The following is a 13,835-nucleotide window of genomic DNA, read 5'->3' on the forward strand; positions in this document are numbered from 1 at the left end:
AATGGTTGGTGAGATTGTTGACGTCACTCAGACGAAGCTAAGGGGATGGGCTAATTTTACAGCGATATTTGAAAATAAAGCATCGATAATATCGACGTTGTCCTTACGCAGCACATAAAGCGTCAATTTTAGCGACGCGCCACACCTTTGGGTTAATTAAAAGTGATCAAGATATTTATAAATAGAGAGAGAGAGAATTTACTGACTTATGTCTCCTTTAGTCCAACAGGGTAATCTACAAGAATGCCCCCAGAATCAAAAGATTCACGGGCTACTCACAGACTGGTCTGGATCTTCTCATACATAAATTTTTCAGCTATCATTTATTTTTTAATTTTTCACTATGTATCTTATGACTTCATTTTCATAGAAATTTTACTTTTAATCTCTTTGGTATAAGTGGTGTTACATTTACTGTGGCCATCACCATATATACACATGTATATGCACATGCTTATACAAGTACATTTCACCGTATGCATATACGTTATATATCGTGGGGTTGGAGCTACTAAAAGTTATTCTATTTCTAACAGATACAGATAGAAAACTATTTACAATAAGAAATTGATGTATAGGCCTATGCCTTGTCATTGTCTTAAAATATAAGAAATTGATGTGTAGGCCTATGCCCTGTCATTGCCTCAAAATATAAGAAATTGACATGTAGGCCTGTGCCCTGTCATTGCCTCAAAATATAAGTTAGATATGTAGGCCTAATCTCACAGTGATATTAACATTTGACATGCAGGATTGCTTATGTAGGCCAACACCAATTTAGAAAGAAAAAAGCAAGATGCTTGTGTGTTTAGGCTGCGCATGGTCAAAAGAAAAAAAAAAGAAAGATCCACAGACAGAATGACCCAAGATCTTCATAATAATATTATATAACTTAATACTGTATATCTTTTATTGGAGATATCAGTTGCAGACTTCACAACTCCAAGGACTCAAATCTGTGGTATCATTATTTGTGTATGGAGCTCAAGATTACCGAACTGAATCAAAATGTGCTGGTAATCATATGGACTGTTAATTATGTGACGTCGTTCCCCTTTTGAGAGCTAGCCAATTACTGGTGTGTAGTGGGCAGGGCTTAGCTGCAAAGAGGCCTGGCTTTTACGATAGTGATTAATATAGTTTTTTGTTTGTTATCATATGTTGCAATTAATTTTTTCTTTTCTTTTAAGGTTATTGGTAATTTGGGAGACTACATTCATCAGTATTGCCGAAATGTAATGAATCAAGCCTGGCTTCTTTTATGTACATGTCTTGAAGGAGGTGATATGCCCTTGAAAGCTGCTTCACTGATAGCTTTGTCTTCATTTTTAGATGCTTGTGGTCTACCTAGAGACTCATTGGTGAGTATGAAAAAAAAGTTAGGTTTGAAATATATATTTGACTAAATATTACATTCTGTTACAGAATAGTTACGATTACTAATATACTGTACCATCAAAAATGACAGTAGTATATACTCATACCTTCAAGAATAACAGTACCTTAAAAATAACAGTGCCTTACCATGCAGTGGCTAAAATAAATAGTAATAAACTGTGTATGCTTGGAAAGGCAATTTACTGTTATTTCTCTTTGAGACTTTACAGTTTACTGTTATTTCTCTTGGTGACTGTACAATTTACTGTTATTTCTCTTTGAGACTATTATTTTTATCGAAATTTATTTCATTCCTTCTGATGCTATAAGGTAATTGAACATTTTCCCTTTGGTCTGATTGTATAGAGTTATCAGTCTCAGGACTACTGTTTGTTGTGATGGCAAAGCTGTGACCTGAGCCAAGTCAGCAGGAAGAAATCAGGACCTGCATCCATTGATTCATTAATATATAGTCCTGTGACCTATAACACGCACTTGCTGATGCTGGGAGCTGTGTCCAGAGCCATTTTGTTCGACAGTCTTGTGACTTGGCATCAGACTCCTGGCTATGATGGCAAAGCTGTGACCTGAGCCAAGTCAGCAGGAAGAAATCTGGACCTGCATCCATTGATTCATTAATATATAGTCCTGTGACCTATAACACGCACTTGCTGATGCTGGGAGCTGTGTCCAGAGCCATTTTGTTCGACAGTCTTGTGACTTGGCATCAGACTCCTGCCAGGATCAGTACCATGACTTCAGCTACAAAAGTGGCCTAGCAACCAGTGCTGTGCCAGTATCAGGAGCTGTGAAACTAGCTACAGTGTTGGCTCAGCAGCCAGAGATGCAACTAATATTGACACTGCCTTGATGAATGTGGCCAAGACCTGAGCCATGCCATGTTGAAGATTCAACTTTGTACATGATTGAACCCATGGCCATGTGTGGATGGATATCCAGATGATGTTTGGACAAAGCCACAGCACAGTCTAAGACTACAGCCATAGCAGGCCAGGCCCATGTCATTGCCAGAGGCCTTCTCCAGACCCACTTAAGTGGACATAGCTGCAATTTGAGATCAGAGGTACAAGAGGACTGGAAAATCAGAGGTACAAGAGGACTGGAAGCAAGTAGATGCCAGAAGCCATGTCCAGGCCCATATAATCACAGGGAAAGAAGTAACTATCCAGGATAGCAGAGTGGCCGAGGAAAGATGGAAAAAATGTAAAATTTGCTCAATATAAAAAAAGACTAAACAGAAAAATTAAAATGGAAAAATTGGAATGTCCAGGGCCACATGGAATAACAAGTGATTTAATGAAAACTCAGAAGATCTTATCATTCATGAGGTTACCAAATTACAAATAAGTTGGTGATTTTTTTACTTAATGGACTTGCCCAAGTCTGATAAAAATAATAAACGTATCTAGTACTCACCAGAGAGATCTTGGAATTATGATAGTTAGCAGACTTTGGCCTAAGTGCACCCAACGGATGGCCTATGGTCCTTATTGGATAACCCACTAAGTATGCTAAAGGCATTGAGGTACCAAAGGTTGAATGAACAGATGCATGCACATGACCAAGGGTTTCCTGTTTTTGCCTGTTAGTTGGCTTGTGAACAAACGAATGCACTTACATTGATCAATGCTTTGCTGGTTGTACCTGTGAGGGTGGATCGTGAACAAATGCATACAGGCAACCAATGTTTTCCTCTGTGCATTATACTAGGAAACAATATGTACGTACACACTTATTGTGAGCCCCCTCTCTCTCTCTCTCTCCCCTTTATGGATTTTTTCATGGACATCAATTAATGCAGTACAATACTCTATGTGTTTGTGTGTGTGTGTGTACAGTATTTGCATGATATACTAAAAAGTACCCCTAGACTTGGGACCACCTTGGAGTTGTGAGGGGGGGCTCTTGAACCCCTGGAATTTGTTCCTGGGCTAGAGTCCAAGATTCTTATATATTGTTAGTTAATAATTTGGGTTAAGTCTTGTGGAATTTTCCACTTTGAATAAAATTTATTTGACCTAATAAACAGGAAAAGTTATAGCTGGGACTGGGGGTTTATATCTGAAGCCAACAGTGGGAGTTGTGGTAGGATCCATCAACTAAATGATTATGTATGGACCTTGGGAATATCAGTGACATTATTCACATTGATACCTCCAGGGCAGAACTATCCTGCAGAGCTGCCCCATGGATTCCACGAGTTGTCTGGTTCTGGGGATAGGACTCTTTGCATTCTGTCTGGTTTACCGATTACTGTAATATGATTAGGGTGGGGATGATTGCATTCTTGTAATACCCTCAGCCCCAACAAGCAGGTTTGGCTTACACTTGAGCCACCCTAATTGTGTTGGTGAAATCCCATGTAGGGTAAAGTAGAAAGTGGGCATTTGGGAGTCAGCTCTTGTCGGTGCCAGTAGCAGAAGACTAAACTCAATGAAAGGCTGATGATATCTTTTTAAAATTTTCATGTGTATTTATTAATTTTTTCCCTCACTTCATTCTTCATGATTAGTAACAAAGAATGAAGTACCCTTGGACTGTTTGATACCCCTCTGGCACAGATGACAACCTCTGCATCCTCCTCTGACAACCTGTGTTTGTAACTACACTAGGAAACCTATGTGGGTACACTGGGACACTTACTCCAGCACAGAGCAAAGGGAAGTTCACCACAAATGTATGTGAAATGGGACCAGGGATATTTGAAACCCCTCATGATATGCATTTGATTTTTAATCTGGAAGATTAAATTATAATTGTGACAATTTTAACTTGAACACAGACATTGTGAAGTGTCGTGGCCAAGAGCCTAAGATGGCATCTGGAGGTTGGGGAAAGCTGCTAGTAGAATCAGCCTCAGCAAAAGAAAGTGAATAATGAAAAGCATTATCACATCTTGGTGGAGTTAAAGTAGATACAGTAGCTCATTACATACGTTTTGGAATCACTCCAAGGTAATGACATGTTGAGGCATTGAGCTGCATGTTGGCATAAGAGTTATTAAAATACCTTCTATTTTAACAAAAACACAGTTAACAACATTCACTTTTTCATTGGCTGTGAACAGTAAGCTGTTTAGGCCCTTGGATGGCCAAATACTGTACTTGGTGAACGGGATGTTGGGATTCTTTGACACCAACAGTCAAGCACATTTTGCAGGTTCCAGTTGATGACAAAATTCATATCGTATTCTAAAATCTTGAGCCAAAGTTTTAGCAACAAAATGGCCTTTCATTTACCCTCAAGTTATAGAGGAGCAGTTCAAATAGTATGTGCAGAAAAAAAACAATTAAAAGGTTTTGGTGGTTGGTTTGGTGTGTAGGACCCTTTTGACAGTTATACTGTACCCTCATCCTGCAAGGCAAGGATATGTTAAGTAATCAGTGTAAAATGTAGAATTTGCGTGTGAATCGAATTCCAAGGGACCTTAACCCTTAAACGCCGACTGGACGTATCATACGTCGACTAAAATTGTCTGTTGGGTGCCGAGTGGACGTACCGTATGTCGACTACAAAAAATTTCAACCTTCGGTCAACTTTGACTCGACCGAAATGGTAAAAAAACGCAATTGTAAGCTAAAACTCTTACATTCTAGTAATATTCAATCATTTACCTTCATTTTGCAACAAATTGGAAGTCTCTAGCATAATATTTCGATTTATGGTGAATTTTTGAAAAAAACTTTTTCTTACGCCCACGTGGTAACTCGGCCGAAAATTTCAGAAATTCTTTCGTCATTTTGTCGTAATTTTTGCACTGTTTTATATTAGCCATTACATATAAAGTTTTATATATGAAAATGTGTGCAATTTCATGTAAAATACAGCAAAATACAACCCATGGTTGTAGCTTTTATCAGTTTGGAAATATTTTCATATACAGTAAACCACGATAACTGTCAGAATTTCAACCTTTGGTTAACTTTGACTCGACCGAAATGGTAAAAAAATGCAATTGTAAGCTAAAAATCTTACATTCTAGTAATATTCAATCATTTACCTTCATTTTCCAACAAATTGGAAGTCTCTAGCACAATATTTCGATTTATGGTGAATTTTTGAAAAAAACTTTTTCCTTACGTCCGCGCCAGAAATTCTTTTATCACGTTGTTGTAATGTTTGCACCGTTTTATATTAGTCGTTACATAAAGTTTTATATATGGAAATGTGCGCAATTTCATGTAAAGTACAACAGAAAATAAGTCATGGTTGTAGCTTTTATCAGTTTTGAAATATTTTCATATAAATCATGATAACTGCCAAAATTTCAACCTTTGGTCAACTTTAACTCGACCGAAATGGTAAAAACACAATTGTAAGCTAAAACTCTTACATTCTAGTAATATTCAATCATGTACCTTCATTTTGCAACAAACTGGAAGTCTCTTTCGATTTATGGTGAACTAAAAAAAACTGGTAAAGAACATCTCAGAAATTCTTTTGTCACATTGTCGTAATGTTTGCATTGTTTTACATTAGTCGTTACATAAACTTTTATATATGAAAATTTCTAGAATACAACAGAAAAACATGGTTGTTTTATCACTTTTGAAATATTTTCACATAAATCACGATAACTGCCAAAATTTCAACCTTCAGTCAACTTTAACTTCGAAATGGTCGAAAAACACAAACTAAAATCATACAGTAATATTCAATCATTTACCTTCATTGTGCGAAGTCTAGCACAATATTTCGATTTATGGTGAATTTTTGAAAAACATTTTCCACGTCCGCGTAACTCGCCAACATCTCAGAAATTCTTTCGTCACGTTGTCGTAATGTTTGCACCGTTTTATATTAGTCGTTACATAAAGTTTTTATATATGAAAATGTGCGCAATTTCATGTACAATACAACAGAAAATAACTCATGGTTGTAGCTTTTATCAGTTTTGAAATATTTTCATATAAATCACGATAAATAGAAAAATTCGACTTTTGGTCAACTTTAACTCGACCGAAATGGTTGAAAACTGCAATTGTAAGCTAAAACACTTACAGTCTAGTAATATTCAATCAATTAGCTCCATATTTCAACAAACGGGAAGTCTCTAGCACAATATTTCGATTTATGGTGAATTTTTGAAAAACATTTTTACGTCCGTGCGTTATTTAATTCATGCATCATTTTGTGATAATATTTTCTGTGTTGCTTTGATCGTTTTACAATTTGTTATATACCAAAATCATCGTAATTTAGAGTATAATACAAAGAAAAAAAAATAACCCGTTAGCTTTAACCGTTTTGCTCACAGCGCGATTTGTATAAAATTATATATGAAAATTTTTTTTCGTGCTGTCATATATTTCAATACTTATATATGATAATGATATTTTTTTCATTTCTGATGGTTGCATACTAAACTTCAGGCAATGGCAAAAAAAGGAGACAAAAATGAACTCTTAATCTTGAAAACTAAGCCTATTGTGATTTTTTGAAAAAACTTTTTTCCGCTTCGGCGCTAACTCCCGAACGCCGCCGGCATAAGGGAGACGTTTTTGTAAATAGAGGCTCAGCGTTAGAGGGTTAATATCTTTTACCAAAGCATGAGTACAAGGAAAAGGGCACTGATAATGATTTTTATCTTTTCTAAGGTTGGAATAGCAAAGAGGCATGGTAAACAGAGCCAAATGACAGGTTCTTCTTTCGCCATAAATTTGTTTTTTTCATGTAGGTAACTTACTAAGTGATTACATAGCTACAGTTTCTAGTTTGTGTGGCAGCCTTTATTTAAAAAATTGCGGTAGTACTTCAATAGTTTAGTGTAGGTGACAAGGCCCGCCCACTAACGGAAGTACTAGAAACGACTTATCAGAAAACATTCTGTTTCTGCCACGCTCTTGAGTATCATCAGGGGCTTGCTGCAGCTTTTGTATACAGATTTTTGGTTGTATGGCTGGACTTTGGTGACATAGTATTGCTTATTTGAGTAGCCTTCAAGCTGTAATAGCTTTCAGGATAATTTTTTCCAGTTCTGTGGTTATTATTATGTCTGATTCAAGTTCACCTAGTTTCACTGATGTAGCAAAAGTTCCAAAGCCAGATTAATCAAATCTTCACATGATTCTCATACAATTTGCAGTAAATGTAGTGGGCAGAAATATAGTAGGAAGAAAACTTGTGCTAAATGTATGATTAGTAAGAGTGAAAGGAACTTAGATCTCAACTAGACAAGTTAGAGAGGGATAGAAAAGGAAAGCGGCTTCCCTTAGCCTAATATTCTACCCTAGGCTAGGTTAGAAGATAGCTCTGCTATTCCTTCTTCTCCTCTTCCTTTTTTTTCATACTACTAAGCCTCCTACTTTTGATCCACCTACTCCCGCACCTGGCTCCCTTGCTTCCAAACCCAGTGCCATTGTCAGTCTAGATTCTAGGTTTGACAGGAAAATTATCCTACTAGTGAATACAGTGGCAGAGTTCGGTGCATCACTGAAGGCGTTTATGGGAAAACGTATTCAGACAGCGCCACTTCCCACAGAGTGACAAGTGATGGTGTTGTGCAAGTGGCGGAGGTGGCTACTCGTCCCATTGGTTATCCTAGACTGAGGTCACTGTCCTGCTCCCCCAACCCTGGGAGAAGAGATACCAAAAGTCCAGTGGAGGGTGAGGGGTTTGCCCATGGGTTGTTGCCACCTCAGCTTCATCTATTGTACAGTCCCAGGTGTTGGTAGACAGCCATTGGAAAGGCTTGTCCAGGGATGTGCATGGCTTGTCCTCAGGCTCATCTGATGATAGAGGGGTGGACAGGAAGCACCCTAGACGTTGCCTGGACTCTTCCCGTCCTTTTAAGCTCTTCCGCAAGCCTTGATCAGAGTCCCGATCCAATGGGGAGTCCAGTGCCTGTTAAGAAGTACAAGCATTCTCTTTGCAGTCCGAGTGCCCACACCTGGCACCCAAGCACCCGACTTCCAGATGTTCCATGCTGCTCTCTGAGTACCTGGCACCAGCTCCCAAGCGTCCAGCGCCCACTCACGAGTGTCATCGGCTTCATCTTCCCAGAGACTGCAGTCTCCTTCACCTCTTCCAGTCAGACCTTCACCTGTGGACCCTGACGAGCCTGCTCTTGCTCCATTTAAGAGTCTGTCACCAGTTTCCGAGCGCCAGGAGCCAGCTCCCAAGTGCCTCTGACTGTGGATCTCAGCCAAATTAGCTCTCCTTCAGTATTTATGGGGTGAGCTTTCCTACCAGTTTTTGGCTTCAGCTAGCCCTGGTCTCGCCTACCTCGACCTTCCTGATGGGGAGCCATCCAGATAAGAGACCTAGGCTCCCCACATTGGTGCTTTCCTCGTCTTCTAGGAAGGCACTCAAGGAGATTAAGTTTGTTTTTCTGCTAAGAGGGAGCAAGGTAAGGCATCTTTCGCCTTAACTCCCTCGTGCTTAATTCGTAGGAGGTTTCTTTCCTATGACACGGGAAGCTCCTTCCTGACGCTTGCCGTTTTCGTTGGTGAAAATTTGTTTTTCATTGGCAGAACTTGACTTCCTTGTCAAAGACCTCTTTGAGTTGTTTGAAGCTATCAGTTTCTTGGACTGGATGGTGAGAGTGCTAGCCAAGAAGATTGAAGATTGCAATGGCTTAGTTAGAGACTTCACCTCGGACTGGCTAGGAGTCCTTTCTCATGCAGACAAGACCATCAGAGATGACTCTTGTAAACTTGCGGCTCATTTCTCTTGGGGGGTTTTGAAGAAAATAGATTTTTGGTGCTCCCGTTCCACTAAAGGAGTCACTCAGACCTCCATAGAAGTTGACTTAGGATCCTCTGGCGCATTCTTCCAAACGCCCCAAGGATTCGTCCGCGTTTGTTCCTAAAACTGTCTCTTCTCTCCAGTTACATCCCTTTCATGGGAGTAAGCCAAGTCCAGTCTAGGACCTGCTCCAATGTCTGCTTCTCAGCCAGAACTATCAGGAGGAGCTCAAGTTCTTGCCCAAGAAATGAGGAAGAAGTCCTCCATGCATAAGTTGGAGCCAGTCTTCTCGAGAGTTTTGGGAGAAATGGAGTATCAGAGAGACAGAACAATGGACTTTCAGGGTTCTGAGGGAGGGTTTCTCCGTTCTGTTCATGGAGAACCCCTCTTTAGTCCTTTCTCCCATCGTTTTGACGGCCTACTCAGAGACTTGGGAAAACATTTGGCCCTTTTGGATGAGGTCTCTTCTCTCCTTCAAAAGAGAGTCACAGAAGACGTCGAGGGCATCAACTCAGAGGGTTTCTACTATCATTTGTTTGTGGTCCCCAAATCATCAGGTTTTGGAGACCAGTCCTCAACATGAGCACCCTCAATCTCTTTGTCCAGCAGACGAAGTTCACATGGAGACAAACCAGTCGGTCCTTTCCTCCATTCACCAGGGCAGTTGAATGATATCCTTGGACATGCATGATGCATGCTTCCACTTCCCCATCCATCCAGACTTCAGGAAGTATCTAAGATTCGTCTTCCAGGACACTCTCAGGCACTCCACGTCAGCGTCTAAATGCCTGTCTCCTCTTGGAGCACCCGGCACCAGCTGAATCTTCCAGTTTCAGGCTCTTTGCTTCAGTCTCCCTACGGTACCCCAAATGTTCACTTGAGTCCTCACTTCTCTAGCAAAATGACTTTATTTAATAGGTATAAACATCAGACTATATCTGGATGACTTGCTTCTTCGATCCCCTATAGGGAAAAGTGCACGAAGGACTTGAACATCACCTCTCTCAGGAACTGGGAATTATCATCCACCTTCAGAAGCCCCAGTCGGCCCCGTCACAAGAGTTCCTCTATTTGGGGATGAGTCTCAACTCTGACTTTTCTGGCTTTTCTGTCTGCCAAGAGAATCGCCAGTCGCCTTCAGACAGTCCACAGGTTTCTAACCCCCTCGTCTTGCTCGGCCTGTCATTGGATGAGCCTACTGGTGACTCTGTTGTTCATTAAGACGTTCGCCAAGTTAGGCAAGCTTCTTATGAGAGTTTTGCATTCTTCCTCAAGGCCAACTGGACAGGGAAACACTGCCGGACACCTATGCTTTTTTGGTAAACCTGGAGATCAAGTCAGACCGGCAATGGGGCCAGTTCAAACGAAGACTTTTGGAAGGAAAGCCTTTCATCCTCTGAGCCCAGAGCTGGACTTCTATTCAGACTCCTCGGTTCTAGGTTGGGGAGTCCTTTTGGGGAACTGGGAAGTTTCCAGGACTTGGTCGCCAGAAGAACAGAACCTTCACACCAACTTCAGAGAGCTGCAAGCAATTCACTTAAAGCTCTAGTGCTTCTCAACCCTAGTTCACAACAATGTACATACAAAAGTGAGGTGGCACTCACTCAATTTCTCTCTTCCAGACAGCAAGAGACCTTCTACAGTGGACAGATTAAATCACTCTATTTATTCAGGGCAAGCTAAATATTCTGGCAGACGAACTGAGCCTTCGAAAAGTAGGTCCTTCCCACCTTGGATCCCCTGGTCTATTGGAATCTGCGAGGGGCAGGCCAACATTGGACCTGTTTGCCACCTCCAGGAACCATCACCTTCCTCTCTCTTGTTTTCAGGCTCCGGATCTAACCCCATTCTGGCCCATGAAAGAATGGTTCCAGGACCTGCTACAGTTGTAGGTTGACTTTCTGAGACTCCTTCCCCAAAAAAACAGTGTCTACTCAGACAACCTCACTTTAAGAGATACCAAAATGTTGTCTGCTCATGCCCTGACAGGCTCCAGACTGTCCGGAAGCTTGTCAGAGCGTAAGGGTTTTCAAGATGCATTGCACAAGCTATTGCAAGACGCAGGCTTCATTTTCCTAGCTGCGTCTTCCAGGCTAAGTGGGGGATTTTCTGAAGCTGGTGTCTTAGACTCAACCTCTCTTCCTCTAAGACATCTGTGACCCAAATTGAGGATTTCCTGCTTTGTCCGAGGAGATCTGGGAATCTCTCGTCGTCCACCATTAAGGGGTGTCAAGCTGTGTTTAGCTCAGTGTTTAAACACAGTGGTCCTAAATCTTGTGTCAATCCCAGATTTTAACGACTTCATCAAGTCCTTTGATACTTCTAGCAAAGAAAGGAAGATCTAGTCTCCTGGAACCTGGACATAGTGTTGAAGTGGCTGACAGGTCCCTCTTTTGAACCCCTTCATTCCTCTTCTCGGAGAAACCTTACCTGTGTCAGTGGATGGGTTGTGGTATTTTTCAATGTAGGTGACAGCTTTGTCTGGTTGTTTTTTATATTGGTACTGTGCCAAGGGCAAGGGCACCTATATATTTTTTGCAAGCCATTGGTCCTATCCTTAGCTGCAAAGCTCCCATTTAAGTAGAGGCGCCCCATGGCTTTACCGCCATACCACTACAGGTTAAGATGAGCACCAACCAAAGGCAGTATTCACTTGCATTAGCTGTCTTACCACATAAGGAAAGGACAAACATTGTTTCAACGCTAGCAATTTTTCTGTTTCAAAGTCATTACCATGCATTAATGTTTTGGAGTAGAGTATGTCCATGTATCCCATCCCCATTCAATGTGGGGTTCAGCTATGTAATTACTTGTAAGTTACTAATATGAAAATGATATTTTCATGATAAAATTAAGTTCATATATACTTACCAAGTAATTACATAATCGGAGTCCTCCCTCCTTCCCTCTCATGGACATAAGGGCACAAACAGAATGAGGTTTTCTGCTAAGTCGTTTCCAGTACTCCCGTTAGTGGGCAGGGCTTGTCACCTACACTAAACTATCGAAGTGCTACCGTGATTTTTTTAAATAAAGCTGTCACGCGAGTTATAAACTATAGCTATGTAATTACTTGGTAAGTATATATGAAACTTAATTTTATTATGAAAATATGTCTAGTAGCAAGACTAGTAGAGGGAATGTGTAACAAGTGTGTCTGATGCTACCCAGATTTTCAGGGCAAATCAGTATGACTGAATAACTAGTACAGTATTAGTTTCTATTATGTTTACATTGAATTTGAACTGGCTACTTTATCTGGCCTGACAGGTAAAGGTATTCTGAACTGTTAAGGCAAGAGAATTTTTTCTTTAGAGTAATATTCCTTTCTGTTATAAAGTTTTAGTGTTTTCTGCATTCATGGATATTTGTATTGAATATATGCTATACTGTATTTGTATTATACAATGTATGCATCTATTTTCAGAGACTTGACTATATGCTACAGTGTGTAGAGGGAGCTTATGTTTTGGCAGTGTCAAGGATTAAAGTCAAAGATACTGGATCCACTGAAAGTAGTGCTAATGATTGTCAGATGGAAATTGAAAATGATGATACTCCATCTTTTGAACTTTCTCTTGCAAATGTAATACAGTGCCTAAAACCCTGTCTTCCATCTTTGCTGAAGGTCTTCCAAGAAGAGTTGATTTTAAAGTTGTCAAAAAGTCTCCAAGTACCAGGGACTCTGGAAAACATGTCAGGTAAGCAGTAAAATTTATTTGTTTATGTTTTTGAAAGCATGAATGTCATTTTTATAAATTATTTTTGCATACAAACCCATTACACATATTGCCATTCCATTTATCATGAAACATTCTCAAACAAAGGTTCTCCAAATTAAAAGAACTGTTGTATGTGGGCACTCTGCTGTACTGCCTTTAATCCTTTAATCCTTTAGTTCCCAATTGATAATAACATTCTTCATGCAGTTGTAACCTTTGACAGTATGACTGCAGGGTTAGGAGGGAAAATTTTGTGTTTAATAATGGGTTTAAAATTCAATTTTAAAATGTTACATTTCTTTCAGAAGAAGCCTAGTACTGTATCATTATTGCCCAAATCTCATTTAAAGGTGGGAAAACAAGGTGTCAAAGTCTTAAATTATGTTGAAACAGCATCATAACCCATTATTACAGAATTCAAAGAGCTGTGTCTGTAAGGCTTTACCCTGAGCATTAATAGTATATATTATATATTATGTTTATCTTTCTCTGCATTCCTGTAAAGGACTGTTTTGGATTGGAAGCCGTTATTGCCTGTGGCGTTCTCAAGAGAGACCATTGTAAAAGATGAAAGGGCTTACCTATTTTGTGTGACATAGAGGTAGATAATCTGAAATTTTAAGTTGTCTGGGATACCATAATGTGAATATGAGAGGGCTAAGAACCCTAATCCTCCCCAGAAACTGGGAGGAAATGTACCACTACTGCCAGAGGACCCGAGTATAACCATTTTTGGGGTATCTCCCTGAGATAAAAATTGTGGGTTATCATCTTGATAAAAAATTCATGAACATTGTTTATTCTCTATAAAGTCACCATCAAAACGGTCAAAATCGAGGTTAAGGCCTCTCTAGGAACATGCTAGGAAAACTGTATCAGCATCTAGGCTATGGCCTCTATACAAACCCACTAACAGAACTGTCAACATCTAGGTTATGTTTAAAAGTAGAAGAGGTAGATAAAGCTCTTGTACAGGTAATGTTTTCATACATCTTCAACCTGCTGAGGGTACATTTAAGCAGTCAGCAG

General features: G+C 39.9%; 1 protein-coding gene across 1 annotated transcript in view; it reads left to right on the forward strand.

Annotated features, from left to right (window-relative positions):
• The window catches only part of mei-41 (meiotic 41), a 593,070-nt gene that overhangs the window by 81,367 nt on the left and 497,868 nt on the right, over positions 1-13,835 (forward strand). The window contains exons 6-7 of the mRNA XM_067099620.1: positions 1,191-1,361; positions 12,512-12,785. Of these exons, the coding sequence (XP_066955721.1) occupies positions 1,191-1,361; positions 12,512-12,785 (445 nt within the window). The remainder of the gene's footprint in view (positions 1-1,190; positions 1,362-12,511; positions 12,786-13,835) is intronic.

Source organism: Macrobrachium rosenbergii, chromosome 55 (assembly GCF_040412425.1).
Source record: "Macrobrachium rosenbergii isolate ZJJX-2024 chromosome 55, ASM4041242v1, whole genome shotgun sequence".
NCBI classification, from domain to species: domain Eukaryota; kingdom Metazoa; phylum Arthropoda; class Malacostraca; order Decapoda; family Palaemonidae; genus Macrobrachium; species Macrobrachium rosenbergii.